Genomic DNA, 23,398 nt, shown 5'->3' on the forward strand with positions numbered 1-23,398 from the left:
CCTATCTATATCTCTCTGCAGACTCTCCGCATCTTCAGCACAATTTGTTTTTCCACTCAATTTTGTTTCAACAGCAAACTTAGATACACTGCACTCAGTCCCCTCTTCCAAATCATTAATGTATATCGTGAACACCGAACCCTGTGGTACACCATTCACCAGTGATTGCCAACCAGAGTAACACCCATGTATCCCACTCTCTGCTTTCTATTAATTAACCAATCCTCTATCCATGCTAATAGGCATCCGTTAATCTCCTGAGACCATGGATTTGCGCCCTGGAATGTTTCCAGTGCGCAGGCCTGGGCAAGGTTGTATGGAAGACCAGTGGTTGCCCATTCTGCAAGTCTCCCCTCTCCACGCCACCGATGTTGTCCAAGGGAAGGGCACTAGGGCGGATACAGCTTGGCACCAGTGTTGTCGCAGAACAATGTGTGGTTAAGCGCCTTGTTCAAGGACACAACATACTGCCTCAGCTGAGGCTTGAACTAGCGACCTTCGGATCACTAGACTGACACCTTAACCACTTGGCCACGCATCCATGCTAATATATTACCCCCAACTCTATGCATCCTTATCTTATGGATAAGTCTTTTATGTGGCACCTTATTAAACACCTTCTGGAAATCCAAGTAAATAACGTCCATTTGTTCCCCTCTATCCACTGCGCTCATTATATCCTCAAAGAACTCCAGCAAGTTTGTCAAACAGGACCTGCCTTTGCTGAATCCATGCTGCACCTGTCTGATGGATCCATTTCTTTCCAAATGCCTGGCTATTTCTTTTTTAATGATAGCTTCAAGCATTTTCCCAACTACAGATGTTAAACCAACTGTCCTTCAACTGCCTTTTGCCTATGCCCCTTTTTGAACAGTGGTGAAATATTCGCCGTTTCCAATCTGCTGGGACCTGCTCAGAGTCCAGAGAACTTTGGTAAATTATTACCAAAGCCTCTACTGTAACTTCTGCCAGTTCTTTCAATACCCGGGGATGCCTTCCATCGGGACCAGGGGACTTATCTATCTTCAGGCCCACAAGTTTGCTCAGCACTACCTCTTTAGTGATAGCTATTGTATCAAGGCTCTCACCTCCCATCGCATCCATAACATCTCTTTTTTGCATGTTAGACATGTCCTTCGCTGTGAAGACAGACACAAAATAGTCATTCAAAGCCTCTTTCATTTCCTCATTACCCAATATCAATTTCCCCTTCTCATCCTCCAAGGGACTTGCATTCACATTAGCCACCCTTTCTGCTTTATATAATTATAAAAAACTTTTACTATCTGTTTTTATATTTTATAATCTTTTCCCTTTCTTTATTGCTCGCTTAGTGGTTCTTTGTTGCTTTTTAAAGCTTTCACAATTTTCCAGTTTCCCACCACTCTTGATGACTTTGTATGCACGAGCTTTTAGTTTGATGCCTTCTTTTATTTCCATAGTTATCCAAGGCTGGCTCTCCCTGCCCTTACTGTCCTTACTTTTGATGAGCACCATAAAAAATATCTTTGAAAGTCTTCCACTGTTCCACAACTGTCCCACCATATAGCCTGTGTTCCCAGTCTACACAAGCCAAATCCTCCCTCATCCCATTGTAGTTTCCATTGTGTAGGCATAATACCTTGGTTTTCAATTGGACTATTATGCCCTTCATTTGTATGAGAAACTCAATCAAACTGTGATTACTCTTTCCAAGGGATTCTTAACTACAAGATCACTAATGTTACCTGTCTCATTGCATATTCCCCTGTAGGTTCAGTAGCATGCTGCTCAAGAAAGCCATCACGGCTGCATTCTATGAAGACCTCCTCAAGACTGCCTTGACCAACTTGATTCATCCAATCTAGGTGCAAGTTAAAGTCCCCATGATAACTGCTGTTCCATTGTCTCTCACTATCACCCTGATCTCATCTTTAATTAAGAGCACTACCCACCTCCTTTACTTCCTGCCTAACCTTCCATATTACCTGATATCCTTGGATATTTAATTCCCAATCTTGTCCATCCTGCAACAACGTCTCTGCAATGGCCACTAAATCATACCCTTTTGTACTGATTTGTGCCACAAGTTCGCTGACCTTGTTTTGACTACTATGGGCATTCAGATAAAGTGCCCTTACACTCATTGTGCTTTTAAAATCTTGTAATCTTTTACTCTTTTTCACTTGACTTTTCTTCACTCCACTCTTACTTTTCTCTTTTTCATCTTTTGTTTTTTCTTTATTTTATCCACACTTCTTTTTTACTTTACTTCTCCAATCTATTGAACCCACCCCCCTACTATTTAGTTTAAAGCCCTATCCATAGCCCTCGTTATATGATTCTCTAGGATCCAGGTGCCATTATGGTTCAGGTGGGGACTGTACCATTGGTATAGCTCCCTCCTTCCCCAATACTGGAGCCAATTTCCCATGAATTCAAATCCACATGTAACACCTGTGTAGCACCAGTCTTATCACGTGCGACTAGTCGTTGCACTGTTTTGACACGAGGTGCTAATAGGCCATCAGAAGAATCCAGGTATCGAAAGGAGGCAGTGAATAGAAACCGCACACTTCTGGAAATAAGGTTTTTTTTATATAAGAAAAAACAATATGTACAAAATATTTACATGAGCAAGAACAATTAAAAATTCAAACATTCTGTTTTGGTTCCAAATCTTCGTTATCAAACCACAACAAATTCCTTTTTAATTGGAATCAGTGATATTCATTAGAATAACCTTTGTTAAATTAGATCTAGTGTTATTCCCTATTTATAAGTTTACAGACTAAACTTGCCTTTTTACTTATCCCTGATTAGTTAGAAAACCAAATATAATTCCTATTCTCAAGTATTATAGTTAACTTCAGTTTCAGTTTCAGACAGTATGTCTACAAGTTTAAATTCAAATCCAAAAATTATATACACACAGTTTCACTCCTTTTACGACAATTCTCCAACATCACAACTCCTAAACAAAGTAAAAATCTCATTCAGTAACTTATGAAAGTCTTTGCAAAAATAATCAGTTCTTGCAGGAAATCAAATTCGGTTTCTTTGAATGAAAATAAACATGTACATCCAACCATATTAAATCCTCTGCGTCATTATACATTTTGTTCCTGCGCTGATTCTTTATCTTGGGTGGCTCACCATCATGTTTCTTGGATCTTTGGAATGAAATAGTTGATCATCCACAAAAAGTCAGTTCATAAACTTGTACCAAACTTGGCCAAATGCCTTGGTATAATTTTGCAGAACTAATTCCCGACTACACGGTAGGTATTTTGGACACTGGTCTCTGCCAATATTGTCTCGTTATAGCTGCTGCGTGTAACAGGTGTCCCCTGCTTTTCGAATGTTTGCTTTACGAAACCTCACTGTTATGAAAGACCTACATTAGTACCCTGTTTGCACATTCAGAAGGTGTTTTCACTGTTACGAAGAAAGGCAGCATGCGATAAAAAATCAGCACGTGAAAAAATCAGCGCGCGATAAAAGGCAGCGTGTGCTCCGAGCAGCCGCTCTCCCCCGGATTCGGAACGGTATTGCTTAAACATGTTGCATTGAGCAGCCCTTAGCAAGATGAGTTCTAAGGTGTCGGAAAAGCCTGAAAGAGCTCGTAAGGGTGTTACACTTAGCGTAAAACTGGATATAATTAAGCGTTTCAATCGTGGTGAACGAAGCAAGGACAAAGTGAGTTTGGCTTGTGGAAGCTGACGAAGATGATGTTGAAGAGGTTTTGGCATCCCATGACCAAGATCTGATAGATGAAGAGCTGATGCAATTGAAAGAGGAAAGGATAACAATCGAAACCGAATGCAATAGCGAAAGTGAAGCAACTGCGTGAGATTTTCGCTGCAATGATACAGTATGACTTTAATTTTGAAATAGGTTTAGGGGATATTTTCAGGATGATTTGAGTGTTTACAAAGAACTGTGTGATAGAAAGATGCGCGAGGCTCAGCAGTCAAGCAAGCCTTCCACATCAGCCACAGCAGACGATGAACCTCAACCTTCGACATCGAGGAGGGCAGTCATAGGAGAAGATGAGCTGCCTACCCTGATCGACAATGAGATGACACCCCCGTGTCCCACCACCCCAACCCCCAGGCCCCAGACAGATTCTGTACCGATTCGCGGAGAGTGCAGCGGTAGCTGGGAGGCACACAGCACATCTTTAAGAAAAAAGCCAAAATAAACATGCTAATTAATTAGGTGCCGCCTAGCACATAATTGTCGGCCCAGATCAGAGGCGATGCAATGGCAATCGCCTCTGATCTGCGCTGACACTTACATGCCGGGCAGCACCTAATTAATTAGCATGTTTATTTTGGCTTTTTCCTTAAAAATGTGCTGTGTGCCTCCCGGCTACCACTGCATTCTTCGCGGCAATGTATCGGGTCAGCGGTCCGGAGGGTGGGGCCACTGCACCACCCCAACCTGCGAGGACTCAGTCTAACACACCATCATTGGTGTGCTCAGCGCTGTTTTCCCAATTCCGGTAAGTGATACTACACTGTACATACATTATTTCTACTTTATATAGGCTGTGTATTTTTACGTGTTATTTGGTAGATTTGGCAGCTTCATAGTTTAAAGATTACTGGAGAGTGCTTGCACTGTGTTTTTTCCAACAGCGCTTGCGTGAGGTTTTCTGCAGAGATCACTTGCGTGAGATTTTCGCTACGGAGATCTGTGCAGGCAGTCATTGTAGAGAAGTATTTCTACTTTATATAGGCTGTGTATTTATCATATCATTCCTGCTTTTACTATATGTTACTGTTATTTTAGGTTTTATGTGTTATTTGGCATGATTTGGTAGGTTATTTTTGGGTCTGCGAACGCTCACAAAATTTTCCCATATAAATAAATCGTAATTGCTTCTTCGCTTTACGACATTCCGGCTTATGAACCGTTTCATAAGAACGCTCTACCTTTGGATGGCGGGGGAAACCTGTATATCTGTAGCTTCAATAAATCTTTTATCGCCATTGTCTGTCCTCCAGGGGTGTCACCCTGAGGGTTTCAAGTTAGTAGGTTAAAGATACTCACTACTAATTCCACTCTAAACAGTTCATGTCTTTTGCTTCTAATCGTTGCTGCGTTTCTCTCCTTGTCCATCCTGTGTCCACCCACACCAATCCTTGAGCCATGCATTTAACTCTCTAATCTTCTTGACCTAATGCCAATTTGCACATGGCTCAGTTAGTAATCCAGAGATTACTAGTTCTGATTTTTAATTTAGTCCCTAGCTGCTCAAATTCCCTCAGCAGAACCTTTTTCCTCATTCTACCTATGTCATTGGTACCCACGTGGACCACAACAACTGGATCTTTCCCCTTTCACTGCAAATTCCTCTGCAGATAAGATATCCCAAACCTGGGCACCAGGCAGGTAACACAGCCTTCGGGACACTCTATCCTTGCGACAGAGAACTGTGTCTATTCCCCTCACTATACTATCCCCAATTAACACTACATTTCTCTTCTTCCCCCCCACCCCCGAATGGCTCCCTGAACAATGGTGCCACAGTTAGCTTGCTCATTCTTCCTACAACCACTCTCATCCACACAAGGAGCAAGAATCTCAGACCTGTTGGACAAGCTCAAGGACTGAGGCTCCTCCAGCACTGTCTCTTGGGTTTCACTAACCACCTCACTCGCAGTCACACCCTCTTGTCCCTGACCACAGACCGAATTTGAGGCAGCTAATCTAATGGGTGTGACTACCTCCTGAAACAGAGAATCCAGTTAACTCTCCCTCTCCCTTATCTGCAGTGTTTAAAGCTCATAATACAGGTCATCAACTTTGAGCCTGAGTTCTTTGAGCAGCCAACACTTGCTGCAGATGTGGTCACCAGGAACCACAATGGGAACCACCAGCTCCTACGTCATGCAGCTACAGCACATCACCTGATCCTGCATCATCCCTTTATTTAAGTAGCTGTAATTTAGGGATGTTTTATTCGAGCACTACAAAAGGCTACTTACCTGTGCCTCCTTGTCGAAGCCTCTTGAGCCAAAGCCTCAATTTTCCACTCCTAAACTGGTCTACTCAAACAGTTGCCACTCTGTTTTGACCCTGCTGTACTTTTATTTGCTCCTGCTAATGAATCGCAAATTGATTGGTCTGCCACTAATGTGCCAAGCCCCGTAAAACACTCCTTCTTAAAATTCTTTTCCCTGACCTGTGCGAAGCTCTCTCTCTCTCTCTCTCTCTCTCTCTCTCTGCAGATTGATTGGTCCAACACTAATGCACCGAGCCCCGCAAAATGCTCCTTTTTAAACTTTTCTCCCCAGCCCATTCATTCATTCATTCATTCATTCTCTCTCTCTCTCTCTTCTCTCTCTTTCTCTCTCTTCCCCCCCCCCCCCCCGATGAACGCACACCTATTCCGCCTGAAACCCAAACAGCTTCAGCACTCCTGAGCGGCCACGAGATTTTATTCTGTACCTGAGATCATGCATCCTCTTTGTTTTCTCAAAGCTGTGTTCTCTCAAAATTTCTCACTTTGTCTAAGTTCAGTTAGCGAGTTTGGAGAACGAAAGAAGAACAGGCAGGCTTGTTCTCAGTCTCCAGCCCCTTAACAGCTCTGATGGACTGTAGCCATTCACAAGAGGTGTGCAACAATACGCTAGCAGTGCTTGGTAGGAGTCTTTTGCTTTCTGTATGCAACTCAACAGTTTGTACTGCTCTTTCTACTGCTCCATTTGCACGTGGATACCGTGGACTGCTTGTCTAGTGTTTGAACTTACATTCCCTAGCAGAGGATTTGAATTCTACGCAGCTGAATTGTGGACCGTTGTCTGACCGAAGTGTCTCTAGTACTCTATGGCAAGTGAATACAGCTTTCAGGTGCTCTATAACTGCTGCTGAGGATGTAGATACCACAACATTCTGTGAGTACTAGTCCATAGTGATAAGATATTTGTCTGTTTACAGCTTGAAAGCGTCTGTGCCTGCAATTTGCCACGGAATGTCTGGGAATTCTGTGGGACAGAGAGGTTCAGCATGATTTTTGTGCAGTTTTCTGCATGCATCACATTGCTTGACATAATCTCCCAACTGTGTGCTCAGACCAGACAACCACATGGATGCCTTGCTTTTTGGTGACATTTTTTGTTGACTTGAAATCCTTGGTGGATTTGACTGAAGATTTTGGCATGCATAGAAACAGGAATGACAAGCCCTTCAGCTGCAAACAATCAAGAATGGTGAATGTGTCTCTTTCAAGCCAGGAAGGTCTGAGTTTGTGAGATCCTTTTGGAACAGCTGACCATCCATGCTCACAGTATTGCATGACCTTGCTGCAGATTTGATCCTTTTTCAACTCAGCATGAATTTCATCCAGTTTACTATGGAATGCAGGAAAGCTTTCACGAACCTGAGCTGATTAGATAATACCAATATGTACTCTTATCTTCCATGAAGCCGGAGTCAGCTTTCGTCCACTCACTTTTTCAGGGCATCCGCGATGGAGTGTCTGGTGTTGTAAAAAATTTGACGGGGGCATGTTCAATGTAATAACCCTCCTTCTGAATCTATGCAGACATGGAAGTAAGTCATCCAAGTGTTTTAAGCTGAGGAGGCTGAAAGTTGACTGGTGTCTGTTTCAAATAGGAATTTAGTGCCTTTCGTGTAGCAGCTGAAACATTCACAAGCCTATACGAGAGCCAGCATCTCCTTTTCGATTTGGGCATCATGTAGGTGTCAGTGCTCTTGATGCATATGTATCTGGTCTCCATACACACTGTAGTACTGCATAACCACTCCCCCTAAGCCTGCTGAGATCTTGGGGGTTGCTTTCTTCGATCAAAGAATACCAATGTTGGCGGAGAGACAAACTCTGCTTTAAGTGATGAGAATGACTTTTCCTGTGGACTTTTCCAGGTCCAAATGTGGTGTGTCCCAGGTCCAAATGTTTCTCTGAGAGAGGAGTGTCTTTGTTTTCTGTGCCAAATCTGGAATGAATTTTTGCAGCTGGTTTAACATGCCAAGGAAACTACCGAAATAAAGGCTGCTTTAACAGAGCTCAAACAACAGTTCGCAACAGCTCCCAGTTTGGTCGCACCTAACCCAGACTTTCCCTTCATCGTGGAAGTGGACACCCCAGACGTCGGAGTGGGTGCAGTGTTATCTCAATGGACATCTTTGGGCAATAAACTGCACCTATTTGCATTCTTTTCCAGGCAACTACCCCTGGCAGAGGTGAATTATGAAATTGGGAATAGAGAGCTGCTCGCAATCAAATTGGGCACTGGAGGAATGGCATCACTGGCTCGAGAAGACCAAGAAGCCTTTTATCACATGGACAAATCACAAGAACCTGGCTTCTATACAGGACGCCAAGAGACTGAATTCCAGGCAGGCCAGGTGGTTTCCTGTCAGTTTGACGAACCTGAATGAGAAAGTCAGCCTACCACCTTTTTGCCCCAAGCCAAGGTAATAGTGCCAATTTGTTGGGGAATCGACACACTTGTTTGCAAGGCCCAGACACAAGGGGAGATTCCTCAGAATGGTCCTCCAGGTCATCTGTTTAGTGCTAGTCCTTTCTGGTCTCAAGTTCTTCACTGGGGACATGCATCGAGATTGACATCTAACTCAGAGATTGCCAGGACCCTTATCATTAAGAGAAGATATTGGTGGCCCAGAATGGCATGGGATGCCTGCCAATACATGGAGGCATGTGAGGTATGCGCTTGGATCAAGGAGCAATGCACCCAACCTCAAGGACTCCTTCAACCCCTGCCTGTTCTGGAAAGACCATAAGCTCTCATCTCTATGGACTTTGTCACTGGTCTTCCTCCTTCCAAGGGGAAGACCATTGTCATGGTAAATGTAGATCATTTTTCAATGGCCTGCAAATTCATCACCTTAGACAGGCTTCCATCTGCAGTGGAGATTGCTGAGATTGTCCTGCAGCAGCCCTTCAGGATCCACAGTTTTCTGGTGGATGTAGTGTTGGATCGCAGTCTGCAATTCGCATCACATTTCTGGAGCGTGTTTTGCAAATTGATAGCGGCAACAGCGAGTCTTTCCTCTGGGTTTCACTCGCAGCCCAACAGCCAAAGGAGCAGGTGAACCAAGATATAGAATGTATCTCTGAAAGACCGAATGAGTGGAGTGACCGTTTGATGTGGGCAGAGGTCACCCACAACATTTTGTGGAATTCAGCACATAAGCTGTCTCTTTTCGAGTGCCAATTTGGGTATTCTCCGCCATTCTTCCCCAATCAGGAGGCAGAAGTTGAGGTTCCTGTGGCCAAAGATTTCACTCGATGCTGCAAGGAGAGATGGACTGGGGCAAGGGAAATTTTGTTAGCTTCTACCTGGTAGGCTGAAATAAAGACTAACGGCTAAAGATTAAGGGGACCAGTTTTACAGCCTGGGCAACATGTCTGGCTGTTGACTCAGGATTTGCATCTCTGAAACTGGCGCCCAAGTTCATTGGGCTCGTAAGGATTCTCAGGAAAGCAAACCCGGCGGCCTTCACCTTGCAGCTCCCCAAGACTCTCAAGAGCAATCCCACTTTTCACATTTCCAAGTTAAAACTTGTGAACACCACCCCGTTAGCCCCACCACCGTCAGCCCTGCCACCACCCAAGTTTATTGATGGGGAACAGGTTTTCACCATGAGAAGAATTTAGAACTTCATACTGTTCGACAATATCTCATGGACATGGAAGGAATCGGAGCGGAGGAGAGATGCTGGGTGCCTGAAAGAGACATCTTGGATCTGGCTCTCATCCATAACTATAATTGTGATACCTCCAAACAGCTAGGGCCGTCAGGAGTCAGCCATAGGGGAGGGGTCCTGTTACGACATGCATCCATCTGTGCCATCTTCCTAAGTTTAGTCGCTGTAACTCCCTGGAGTATGGACAGCTGGCGTAGCCCCTTTAAGGATTCAGGACAGTCTTGTTAATTGGCAGTCATGTTTTGGATGCCAAAGATTGAGCACTTAAGGAGTACATGAACTGAGATTCAGTGCTCAATCGTAAGCCTACTTGTGATTTTGTCTAGTGTTTGTTTTGTGCTTAGATTTTTGTTCCAGTTTGAAACCGTGTCTCAATCCTAGACTTGGATATTCCATCATTTGGGTCCAAGCCATTCTCGTCAAGGACCTTTGTCAGAGCACCTCCAACTTTGCAAATTTACATTTCTTTTTGTTCAGGGTCTCCAAGTTTCAGTTTCTCCAAGGCAGCTTCTGAAGATGAGTATATCATCCATATGGCAGACTACTCCTTCCAGTCCCTCCAAAATTTGGTTCATCCTCATCTGAAAGAATTCAGGGACTGATGAGATGCCGAAAGGGAGTCTCTTGAAGGTATAGTGTCCATATGGTGTGATAAATTCTGTGAGCTTCAGTGACTCAGGAGCTAAATGGATCTGTCAGATCCCTGAGTTTGCCTGTAGTTTGATGAAGAACTTTGCTCCACCCAGCATACCAAATGTGGGCAGAATAAAATCCTCCCACCTCACTACATTATTCACTTTTGTTAGATCACCACAGGTCATCACTGTGCCATCTGTCTTGGGAACAGAAACAATGCCCACACACCAATCAGTAGGTCTAAGCACCTCCATTCTCTAAAGTTCAGCTTTGACTTTGTTCATCAATGGGACAGGTATATCCTTTGCTGTGGTCAGAGAGAACTGCATCACTCTTGGCCTCAGTTGGATAAGGTACTCTTCTTTCAGTACTTCCAGGCCTGTGAACAACTCCTGGTACTTCTCCTGCCACTAAACCTTGTGAAGCAAATCCAGTCTTACAATGAAGTTCGCTTCTTGATGATATGTCATCCCAGTAGAGATTCTGAATAACAGAGACATCCTCTTGGAACTGTTTCTCATTTTTACAGATGGAAGTAGTAAACAGTCCTCTCACACTGAGCTTCTGTGTCCCTAGCCCCAAGAGCACTTTCTTTGTTGGGTTTGACGAATGCCTGTTTTCTTCATCATTTTTGTGAACAGACACTTGGGGATGGCTGTGGTATCTACTCCAGTGTCCATTTTAAATATCTCTGTCTCATTTTGCAACAGAACTGTAGTCCACCAGCCTTGTCTATTTGAATCTAGAGCCCCAAGAGAGATCTCTGTTTGTCTGAATTATGGTCTTCTTTGACATGAAGAACTGTTTTTGAATGACACCGGCTTTTATAGTGGCCAACTCTATGGTACTGATGGCATTTCATTTCTTTTGCTAGACAGAGCGCTTTGATGTGGAATGGAGACTTGCTGCATCTCCTGCAGTTGGACCTTTTACCTGCTCTTTGTTTTGCTTGTCTGTTTTGTTTGAGCTGAGCTCTACTGTCCCCTCTTTATGTAGTCTTTCTGACTGCACCTTGTTCTTATACTTCTTTTTGCGCAGCTTCTAGCTTTACCACATTTTCATGCCTGAGTTCTGCCTGTTGCTGATGATCATTCTCTCTCTGCCTGACCATAGTAATAGCTTTCTCTAGTGTGAGATTTGCCTGCAACTGAAGTCTCTCTGACAAATTGATGTCTCGTAGCCCGACAACAATCCTGTCTCTAATGAGCTCAGGTTTCCATATGCATTGTTGTCTGACAGGACATACAATGCTGTGATGAAGTTATTTACACTTTCATCCGGCTCCTGTTTTCTGGAGTTGAACTTTGCCCTCTCATATATCACATTTCGCTTTCCTTTGAAATATCCTTTGACTTTGTCCTGCACTGTTTTGTACTTTTTTCTGAGCACGCATCAGTTCTATTCCACCCATGATGGGTCATCTGCTTTGTCATCCATGCAGTATGTGTGTGCTTACTTGATGCTGTTCTGAAGCCTGAGTGAGATTGCTTACAACCTTAAATCTCTTAAAGCACTTGAGCCATCACTCAAAGGAATCAAATGTCTCCGGGGTCTTTATTAGGCAAGTAGATGTAGGTACTGCAGTTATTGGCTGCATTTTCCTGTTTGTTTGTTTGCTTGTTTATTTGGACTTCAAAAGTTTTCTCTTTCTGAGAGTTTGACTGACTATCCTGCTGTCTCTGCACTTCCCCAGGCTAGTGGCCCACAGATTACAATTTTTGGGTGTAACTTGAACGTGTTCCCTAGCAACCCTGGCACTTTCTTAACTCAAGCCTCATGGTGCATACAGTTAGCAACTAGCATAGGTAGTTTAGATTGATAAGTCTCGGGATATTTTTCATAGACATACATGATTAAGAACAGTCTTACTGTAAATTTTCTTGTTCGGGGGGTCTCACTTGGTCTGTAGCACCAATTCATCAATGACCAACCACTTCTGACACCACGTTGTGTTCATTATTGAGGGATAGTTCAGAGCAGACCAGGACACCAGCATGCTGGATACTCAGCTGAACTTTATTGATAACCCTGCTTGTACAGTATGCGAAAGTTACTGAGTGGCACAGGAATAACACTATTAACTACTACTATTGATCTCCAAGGAAGTTATAGTTGTCTCAGCCACTCACATCCCCTCAATTCTGGCTCTCCTGTGTTACCACATACAAGCCCAATGTGGGGTATTGATTGTTGTATTTCACTGTTAGGAATGTCATTCTCACAGAAGTTATCTTTTCTTCAGTATACACAATGTGAAAAAGGCCCTTTGAGCCACATTGCCTAGCAACCCCTGAATGACTGAAACAGCCGAGCCAGTGTCCAATTTCAGTTTAATTTATCTTCCATTCACCTCTGGTCTGTTGTTAGCTTTCACATTGTAAATCTTAAGGCTACTCAGTCCTGTGTCACTTTCATCAGACTTTTTATCAACAGTATGCAGATTAGTGCTTTCTTTGAAACTCCAACTTGACCTTTTAGCTTTTTCTCTTCCACGTGAGTTCCAATTATTTTGTCTGACCAAGGTTCCCTTTGTATGTGTCCTACTTTGTTGCATTTTCTGCAAGTTTAACCTTTAAACCTGTGTTTGTTTGGTGTATGTGAGCCCCTGCCACAATAGTAACACAATTTATTAGGCCAGACCAGTTTCTGTTTAGCTGCTGAACTTTTGTTCACGTTCACTTTGATTGCACTTCTGTCTGCTGTTTCCAACTATTTCAGCTGGTGTTTTAAATGTGAGTTGTGCTATATTAAGGAGCTGTTTTTGAATACTTTCTTGTAAGATTTCACAAATTAAATGATATCTCACTGCATTATTAAGCCCCTCATTGAACTGACAATGCTCAGACAACTTCTTCAATTCAGCTATGTATGCTTAAATGAGCTCTCTTTCCTTTTGATTCTGCTTATGAAACCGAAAGTGTCTGCAATCAGCAATGGTTTTGGTTCTAAATGTGCCTGCATTACTTTCACAATATCAGCAAAGCTTATTTTGGCTAGTTTGGTTGAAGCTGATTAAATTTTTCAGCGATCTGTTTGCCTTTAACCCAAATGCACTCAGCAAAACTGGTACTTGTTTCTCATTGGCTATTCCATTTATTTTACAATGCTGCTCAATCAGTCCTGTATACATATTCCTGTTATCTTTGGTGCAATCAACTGCGTTTCTGTTGTAGCTCGCCATTTCTGCTCCCATTTTTATGATTATTATCACCCAGTACTTATTGTTTACGAACCCATTAACTCTTCCATTTCTACCTTTTTTAAACTCGATCATTTCTTCCCTTCCGAAGAGCGCATGCTGCGCTGCTTTTCTTTTACTTGACTGTTTCTTGCTGCGCTTCAACAGGTAGATAGTCATCTCAGGTTCATTTAAACTTCTTTGTTACTACTGTTATGTCTTGTTACTCCAGAACATAAAACTAATTTAAAGGAAAAGACGAAGAGTCTGAAATGTGAGTCTAACTCAGCTTTTACTTTAAGCAAGATGCGCGTGTATGACTTAGGCCGTAAGACATAGGAGCAGAATTAGGCCATCTGGCTCATCAAGTCTGCTCCACCATTCAATCATGGCTGATCCTTTCTTTTCTCCTCCTCAACCCCAGTTCCCGGCCTTCTCCCCATAACCTTTGATACCGTGTCCGATCAAGAACCTATCAATTTTTACCTTAAATACACCCAAAGACCTGGCCTCCACATCTGCATGCAGCCACAGATTCCACAAATTCACCACCCTTTGGCTAACGAAATTTCTCTGCATCTCTGTATTAAATGGATGCCCCTCTATCCTGAGGCTGTCACCTCTTGTCCTAGACACTCCCACCATGGGAAACATCCTTTCCACATCTACTCCGTCGAAGCCTTTCAACATTCAAAAGGTTTCAGTGAGATCCCCCCTCATCCTTCTAAATTTCAGCGAGTACAGGCGTAGAGCCATCAAATGTTTCTCATATGATAACCCTTTCATTCCTGGAATCATCCTTGTGAACCTCCTCTGGACTCTCTCCAATGCCAGCACATCTTTTCTCAGATGTGGAGCCCAAAACTGTTCACAATACTCAAGTTGAGGCCTCACCAGTGCGTTATAAAGCCTCAGCATCACATCCTTGCTCTTGTATTCTAGTCCTCTTGAAATGAATGCTAACATAGCATTTGCCTTCCTCACCATCGACTCAACCTGAAAGTTAACCTTCAGGGCGTTCTGCACAAGGACTCCGAAGTCCCTTTGCATCTCAGATTTTTGCATTTTCTCCCCGTTTAGAAAATAGTCCGCACATTTATTTCTACTAACAAAGTGCGCGGCTTTGCATTTTCCAACATTGTATTTCATTTGCCACTTTCATACCCATTCTCCTAATCTGTCTAAAGGCTGATTTATACTTGTGCGTACTAGCTTATGCCATAGCCTACACAAGTGGGCTATGCCATTATGAGCATTTATACTTGTGCGTTGGTGTGTCTGCAATTCACTGCCAAAACGCTAGTTGGCAGTGGGGTTTCTATGCCATTGTGTTGAGTTTCTTCGTGTTCTTCGGCCACTGAGAGACATGAATGAGGAAATGCATTTCAAATATTTTCGGATGTCGGCAGGTAGATTTGACGATTTGGTTCATCGTCTCCATCCATTTATTTCGCATCAGTGTATGCACAGTATACTGAGAGACTGGCAATCACCATTTGAGTTTTAGCTTTAAGTGGAAGTCAACAGGCTGTAGCAGCTAGCTACAAACTGGCGTCAAGCACAGGGTCCTCCACAATTTCAGAGGTCTGTAAAGCTTTATGGAAAGCATTACAGCCAGAGTTCCTTCCCTGCCCTTCAGTCGCCCAATGGGAAGCTGTTGCAGTGTAGGAGGAAATGCGATGCTACCAAGCGGACCAATCACAGTTGTTTCGGTCTGCATCGCCGCAATGTGTGGTTACGTTTTGGGAGAGGTGCGCGTTAGGCTACGGCGTAAGGTTCAGCGTAGAGTACAGCGTAGGGTACGCAGCTACGCCGTACTTACGGCGTACATTTGATGCACAGGTATAAATCAGCCTTAAATCCTTCTGCATCCTTCCTGCTTCCTCAACACTACCTGCCCCTCCACTAATCTTTGTATCATCTGCAAACTTGGCAACAAAGCCATCTATTCCATCATCTAAATAATTTATATACAGCATAAAAAGAAGTGGCCCCAACACTGACCCCTGCGGAACACCACTAGTCACTGGCAGCCAACCAGAAAAGGATCCTTTTATTCCCACTCGCTGCCTCCTACCAATCAGCCAATGCTAACCCTATTATTAACTTTCCTTTAATATCATGGGCTCTTAACTTGGTAAGCAGCTTCATGTGTGGCACCTTGTCAAAGGCCTTCTGAAAGTCCAAATAAACAACACCCCTTTTATTTGGACTACTTATAATTTCCTCAAAGAATTCCAACAGGTTTGTCAGGCAGGATTTTCCCTGAAAGAAACCATGCTGACTTTGTACTATCTTATCCTGTGTCACCACGTACTCCATCAACTTATCCTTAAGAATTGACTCTAACATCTTCCCAACCAATGAGGTCAGGCTAACTGGTCTATAATTTCCTTTTTGCTGCCTTTTCTCCTATCTTAAAAAGTGGTGTGACTTGGTGACATGACAATGTATGCCAGGGGTCCCCAACCTTTTTTGCACCGTGGACTGGTTTAATATTGACAATATTCTTGCAGACTGGCTGACCGGGGGGTGGGGGCTCGTTGGTGTTCAAGTAGGGTTGCTAACATTCTCACTCCCAAATAAGGGACAAAAGTAGCAGTCAAATACGGGACCCTTGTGCTTACCCAGAGAAAGACTACCATAACCACGAAGCCTTGCGCAGGCACCTGTGTGCGCATCCGTGTATGTGCCGATTTTTTTTTCTACAAATCGGTTTTGGCTTAACCTTTCTGATTCTGTTAAGTGAAACTACACTGTTACATACATTATTTCTACTTTATGTAGGCTGTGTAATCATCATATCATTCCTCCTTTTACTATATGTTAGTGTTATTTTAGGTTTTATGTGTTATTTGGTATGATTTGGTAGGTTATTTCAAGTTCAACAGTGCGTAACAGGGACTGAGGAAAGGTGCAGCTGACTCATATCGTTTCATATTGCCAAATCATATCGATTCTTCGCGGCCCAGTAGCACATGCTTTACGGCCCGGTGCTTGGGGACCACTGATGTATACTATGCACATACTTTTACATATAAGTCATAATTAAGTATTTAAACTTCAAAGAATCTTAATCAATCAAAATATTTACAATATTACTCAAATGTTACTGAAATAGTAAATACACAACAGAGACCAACTTGTGGGAGCATTTGCGAGACAGATTGCATGGCTGCAGACCAGCTAAGCTGATCTTCTAAATCACAATATTATAAGAGGTAATTTCTGCATGTCAGTCCCAGTCAGCTCCTGGATCTCAAATTAATTTTGTGCTAATGAGGTCAGAATATGATTTTTGAGTTATTTGAGGCCAGATACCTCTGTGTTTGACCTGCACGCAAGGAACTCGGAACAAATTTGATATTTAACCAGAACTGTGCAGTAATGGGATTAGATTCCTCTGAGCAGTACACAAAATCATCTCACTGCTGGAAGGAAGATGTTTACATCTGTAACAGCCATAACTTGTTGTACATGATGCCTTTATTGTAAAGGAATGTATCAAGGTTATAATATAGGAACCAAATCACATTTAACACTAATCTGGATGCAAACATAAAGTCAGATGACTAACACCAGGGCAAAGAGGTAAATTTTAAGATGTGTCTTAAAAAAGGAAGAAGACATTGGAAGGCAAACAAGGGAAAATCTGCAGTTCTGAACGAGGGTCGCAGCCTGAAATGTTACTCCTTTCCATAAATGCTGCCTAGGCTGCTGAGTTCCTCCAGCATTTTTGTGTGTGTTGCTTGGAAGTTAAAGAGGTGTAAAGAGGGTATTACAAGGGAGATTCATGATATCTGAAAGCAAGGCAGCCAAGGTAAGAGTGGCTGCAATCATGGATGCACCCAGCAATCAAGAAGAGTTGTGCAACTGAGCAGGATTAAAGAGGGGTGAGGCCATGAAAGGATGAGAAACGTCACTGGGCTTTGAAGGGTTGTGAATGTTGGAGTAAAAAGTGGTGTGACTTAGTGACATGATGATGATGTATACCACGCACATACTTTTACATATAAGCCATAATTAAGTATTTAAATTACAAAGAATATTAATCAAACAAAATATTTGCAATATTACTCAAATGTTACTGAAATATTAAATACACAACAGGGACCAGCTTGTGGGAGCATTTGCGAGACAGATTGCATGGCTGCAGACCAGCTAAACTGATCCTCAAAATCACTGTATTATAAGAGGTAATTTCTGCATGTCAGTCCCACTCAGTTCTTGGATCTCAAATTACAGTCCTATGCTAATGAGTCCTATACAGTCCTATGTAAATTAGGACAAAGAATGTTTAGAATGAATTCATGTCTATGGTTGATAAAGAGACACTAGACAATGACCCTTATTATCAGTAATATTTATTTTACGGTTATTTTAGTTATGTTATTTCCTGCTACAGAGCAGAGTAGCTAGAGAGGCAGGAATATGATACTTCGATTTAAACAAATTAGGCAGTAGTTCTGAAAAGGGGAATGGATAAAGTTAGAGGAAGAACAATGAGAATACAGGCACTTATACCTAGGTTTAATAGAAATCAAAATCATCTTGCTGAAATAGAAGTGAGATTTAATCAAACAGTGGCAAAAAAAGCAAAGAATTTCAAAGATCTTACTGGAATAAATTATTGTTACATTGTTGGAAAAGAGCCATTGATAAAGTACATCTTATAGTTAGTAGGGATGGTGAATCTGGAGTTGGTTAGCTGGATCATCCGAGGTGTTTAAAGATGAGGTGGTCTTTTTTTTCAATGATCAGGAATTGATGATCACGGAGATTCAGCACAGAGTTGGGGGTGGCGGGGAAGATGCTGAGTAGAATACTCATGCTCCTGTTTTCTTGTTTTCAAGGCAGAAAGTATTAATTCAGAGTTTTTACCTCTCTAAGGTCTGCACTCTATGATGTTGCTTCAGCTGCACCTGTCCTAAAAGTGTAGCTCTACTTACTTCAGTCTACAGGAACATTAGCTCTGAAAAGATGCAACCTGATGGTGGCGTAGGGGGGAAAACTGGGTTTGAGGGCAAGTAGGTTGTAACCAATTAAATAAAGAGAACTATATTAAACTAATTAATATAGAAAGATTTGAGAAGGAACATAAATTCAATATTTAATCAGTTACATGAATGTTATGTTCATTAATTGCTAAATCAGCTTTTTAATAAATTAGAGCCAATGTGAGTACCTATTTAATGCTGTCTCACTAATCCAGATACCCGGGTTCAATCCTGATCTTTGATGCTGTTTGCGTGGACTTCTTACATTCTTCCTGGAATGGCGACTGCACTAGTTTCTTCCAATATCCTAAAGATATGATGGTAGATATGTTTGCCACTGTAAATTGCCCTTCATGTGGGTGGGTTTGGGAAACTCAGAGAGGAGTTCGTGATCAGAGTGGAGAGAATAGGTTACAGGGAAATGGTCCAACAGCCAGAAAAACTCAGCGAACCACATGGCCTTTTCCTGTTTCATAAGATGGAATAAGAAATGAAATTTGTATTTCCAGATTTTCTTTTTAACTTTTAGTTTCTATTGCTGCCCTAAACACCAGCGGCGTAACAGGCAGTAACTAAATTTAAATTTCTGTCACTTCTCTTTGAATCCAGTCTCTTGCTCTGTGTTTCTTTTACTACATCCTCTCCTACTCCAGATCTATTAGATGCTTTAGTTTATTGAAATAAAATTTGAATTTATATAGTAAGAATTCTGAAACAACTTATTTTGAAGAGTCAATTTACAGCATTGGCATTGGTGATTATCTGTGATTGGAAGAGGGCTTTCATCAAACTTTGTCACTTCATTAATTGTACAGAGCTATTCCATGCTATTTATAAATCATTACCCTCCAAATGAGCATTCTGCTATTTTGCTGTGTTGTACAATAGATGAGAATTATGCACTCTATCTTTTCCGCAGAGAAGAGAACGGACAAATCTGCTGTTTCTGGTGCAATTAGAATGAAAATTGCCGTTGAAATTAAGGGTGAAGAAAAAGTGGCCCCGTATCATGTGCAGTACACCTGCTTACATGAGGTGAGGGAACACAGCAAATATGCGTATTTATATAATTTTTTCAGGTTTTCAAACACTTACTTGTTGTTGACTATACACAGTGCAAATGTACTTTCTTGCTTCCAACTGAAGAAAGCAATAGAATGGACATGATCTTCTAATGGCCACCAAGGAGCTGGTTAGGTGGTTATAGCAGTGACACACTAAGACTTCAGCTTCTACTCAAGAGAATACACTGGCCAAGACCCATGTTGGGCTCAGAGAGTTCAGAAGAGGAGAGACAGCAGCTAACAGTTGATCAAATTGGGAATTTAAATTGAGTCAAATAATGCCCAAAGGGTGAGTGCATCTGTGTGCAACATTGTTGAATGGGTTCTATGAAGCACACTCAAATCTGGGGATAGGTTGAGTGAAAACTTGTAAGTGGCAGAATGTAGGGGTGAATATGATCTTGGGCTTCAGCTGATTAGTTAGGACTGCGGAATGGTGCTGAATGGGATGGATTGGGAGGTGGGGGTGGGAGATAGTGGTATGGATTCGGAGGGTTTTAGAGAACTTTAGGAGGTGAGGAAAGTACCCAAAGGATAAAAGCAAAGATGCTACTTACTTCAGTGAGCTTTGTTGTCCCAAACATGCTCAGCAACAATTATTCTCTAAATCACTGGTTTTAATTGCCTTTGCAATGCTCCAGAATTCTTGGATAGAAATTCCACACTTGACTGATACAGAAATCATGTCAGGAGTAGATCACAGATGTCAATGCCCAGTCGACTAGCTGGAATAGCAGCTTGACCCAGAAATGGTCAATCTCATATTCCATGCTAGAAATAATATTTCTTCAAAAACATAGGTTAGGGGGAAAAATCAGTACAACACATTATAATTTCTAGACCAATAATTTAAATTATATTGAATCTACTTTTATCAAAATTATACACTGCTGTGAGCCTTTTACTCCTAAATTGTTACCTATGTGTGTGATTTTGTGGCCGAATATGTCACTTGTATTTTTATCTATTTACTCCCAAACATTTTGATACTTAACAGAGATTTTTTAACAACCAACCTAGCAATTTCTTGCATATAAGTTTGTTGCTTTTATTTTTATCGACATTTTTTCTGCTACTTTAAAATGGGAATATAATTTTATTTAAATAATCCCAGTGCCGTCTATCTTCAAAAGCTATAAATACTATTCATGTTATTAATACTAGTTTTATTGCCTTCAGAATCTTTTCAGTTATTTGACTGAAACAAAGTATAATGGTGTTGTGAAGATTCCACAAGTGAAAGGAGATGAGGCATGGAAGGTGTACTTTGAAGATAATGCTCAGGAAATTGTGGATGAATTTGCGATGCGCTATGGTGTTGAATCAATTTACCAGGCCATGACGTGAGTACCTATTTGCATTATTTGCCTTATGTATGACCCTAATTCTGTTCTGACCAGTAAGAAATAGTTTTCTCAAACCAGTGTATAGTAGTTATGTTTCTGAAATGATAATCCAAAAGTGATAGCTTGTACCCTGAAATTTACTTTGAGAATTTGAGTTTAGATTGGGGAATATACAAATGTAGTAATGAACTGCTGGTGTCAATATAAGTGACCATGAAGTTTCTAGATTGTTTCACAATGTCATCAGGTATACGAGTCTCCTTCAGTGTAGGAATCCTTACCTGGTCAGATCTGCACATGGTAATTGTTCCTTCCCATAACGGGCACCTCTGAGTTGCCGAGTGAAATGGACATCTGTTGTACTCAGGAAAAGCCAGAGCAACTTCTCTAAGCCATCAGGAATGGTTGACAATATGCTGGCATTGCCAGTGATGTCTACATTTCATGTATGTTTAATTTTAAAACTAGAGCCTAATTATTATTATTACAGTTGCTGCAGGAAAATGAATAGCTTCCCCAAGACGAATGTTTCAATGCAATGGAATTTGAATGTGGCATGTTTTTCTCTGGAAGTTATGTTAACCCAATTTTTTACGTTTGTGTGTATTTTTCTGGATTGTGTTTCATTTGGCTTACAGCTCAGACTTCAGCATCAACCCTTCCTCACTCTGATGTCACAGTTGTAAAGACTTCGATTCAATCTGATCTCTGGTGCTGTTTGCACATTCTCCCTGTGACCGTGTCAGATTCCTGTGGTTATTTCACTTTCTTTCTATATCCTAAATAAATGCATAAGTAATTGGCCACTGTCAATCACTCCTAGTGTGCAGGTGATTGGTAACATCTGGGAGGAATTGATATGAATGTTCAAAGAGTAAAAAAAAATGAGATTAGTGTAAGTGATTGGCTGATGGCTTGTAGCTGTGCTGTAGCACTCTATAACTGTTCCTTTGGTCATACTTCTTCAGTCCCAGGCACTGAAACATTCCCAGCTTCCAAGGTGACAGCTATCCCATCAGGTGGAACAGTCAACAATCTGCATCACGTTAAGGTCTCCTGAGGTCTCAGATCCAAACTACCTTGTCAAGGTCCCTCATGGGGATAGATTGAATATGGTAATGACATGGACATAACCCTGACAGTGGCACTAGGCACAGCTATGGAGCTTCTGATGGGCACAGGACTGATTCAGCGTGGAATAGAAAGTCAAGTAGCACTTAGCAGAGATGTGGAAGTCAAGGATTGGCTAGTCTGCAGGATGCAGATGGCCAGCTGCTCTGTCTGAAATTTTTGTTAGCCAACAGGATAATCCAGTCCATGACACCTGACTAATGTCATTGCTGCAACTAGTTTTCTACTGCATCAGTTGTGAAATCCTGGTGAATTTCTTCAGATGTCAATAAATATCTAAAAGGATCAAGAAACCCATATTAGAATGCAGCATCAAATTTAAACTTAATAATTGTGTAGAGTGACTTCTGTATCTTTAACTATTTAGTAAAATGTACTGCTGCCTTTAAGTAAATGGAATTATGAAGGCTAAGGGCCCTCACTGGCAGTGCAATATAGAACATAAAACAGGCCATTTAATCCACTATATCTGCACTGAACACATTGCCAAATTAACGTAAATCACACATAATCCATGTTCCTCCATTCCCTTTAAACCTCTAAAATGACACTATTATACATGCTTTCACCAAAGTCCCTGACAGGCTGTTCCTGGTACCCACCATACTCTGTATGAAAAAAACTTGTTCTGCCTCAAATCTTTTAAAATTTACCCCCCCCCCCATCTTAGATCCATGTACTTTACGATTTGACTTTTATACCCTGAGAAAAAAAAACATTCTGTCCGTCCTATGTATGCCTTTCATAAATTTATAAAGCATCTATCAAGTCTCCTCTCAGTCTCTGACATTCCAGACAAAAGAACCCAAGTTTGACCCAACTCTCCTTATGACTCATAAATTTTAGTCCAGGCAGCATCCTGGTGAACTCGACAAACAGGATGTGGAGACTCTTTTCAAAGACAGGAAGAAGGGTTCTAGCTACCAGACCTTTACTGTTAGAATCGTAAGGGACATATCTGCCTGTGAGGAGCAGTGCTCTTGGATGCATTGGTTCACAGAGTTCTGCTGCATCCCGTAAGTACTGAGACAAACTCAGGTTGTTTTTGTCTGCAGTGTCAGAGGCTGAGGGGAGATCTAATAGAAGTTTATGATATATTGAGAGGTATAGATAGTGTAGATTAGACTGTCAAAAAGTCTTCTTCCAAAGATAGCAATGTCAAATATTAGAGGATATAACTTTAAGGTGAAGGATAAAAGTTTAAAGGAGGTTTATGAGGCAAGTTTCATTACATGTAGCTGCCAAAGGAGTTGGTACAAGCAGAAACTTCAGAAGCAGAAGCTTTTCAGTGGGCTTCAGTCATCATGAGGTTAGTATGCATATCACTTATAAAAAAAAGTGGGGCCTTTAATGACTTTATGGCAG

General features: G+C 41.7%; 1 protein-coding gene across 4 annotated transcripts in view; it reads left to right on the plus strand.

The window, feature by feature from the left end:
• LOC134355592 (protein unc-13 homolog A-like) overlaps positions 1-23,398 on the plus strand; it is a 1,022,883-nt gene that overhangs the window by 706,761 nt on the left and 292,724 nt on the right. For all 4 annotated transcript variants that reach the window (XM_063065696.1, XM_063065695.1, XM_063065693.1 and 1 more), the window contains 2 exons: positions 19,412-19,527; positions 20,736-20,899. In XM_063065696.1, coding sequence (XP_062921766.1) covers positions 19,412-19,527; positions 20,736-20,899 — 280 coding nt within the window. The remainder of the gene's footprint in view (positions 1-19,411; positions 19,528-20,735; positions 20,900-23,398) is intronic.

This window comes from Mobula hypostoma, chromosome 13, assembly GCF_963921235.1.
Source record: "Mobula hypostoma chromosome 13, sMobHyp1.1, whole genome shotgun sequence".
Lineage (NCBI taxonomy): Eukaryota > Metazoa > Chordata > Chondrichthyes > Myliobatiformes > Myliobatidae > Mobula > Mobula hypostoma.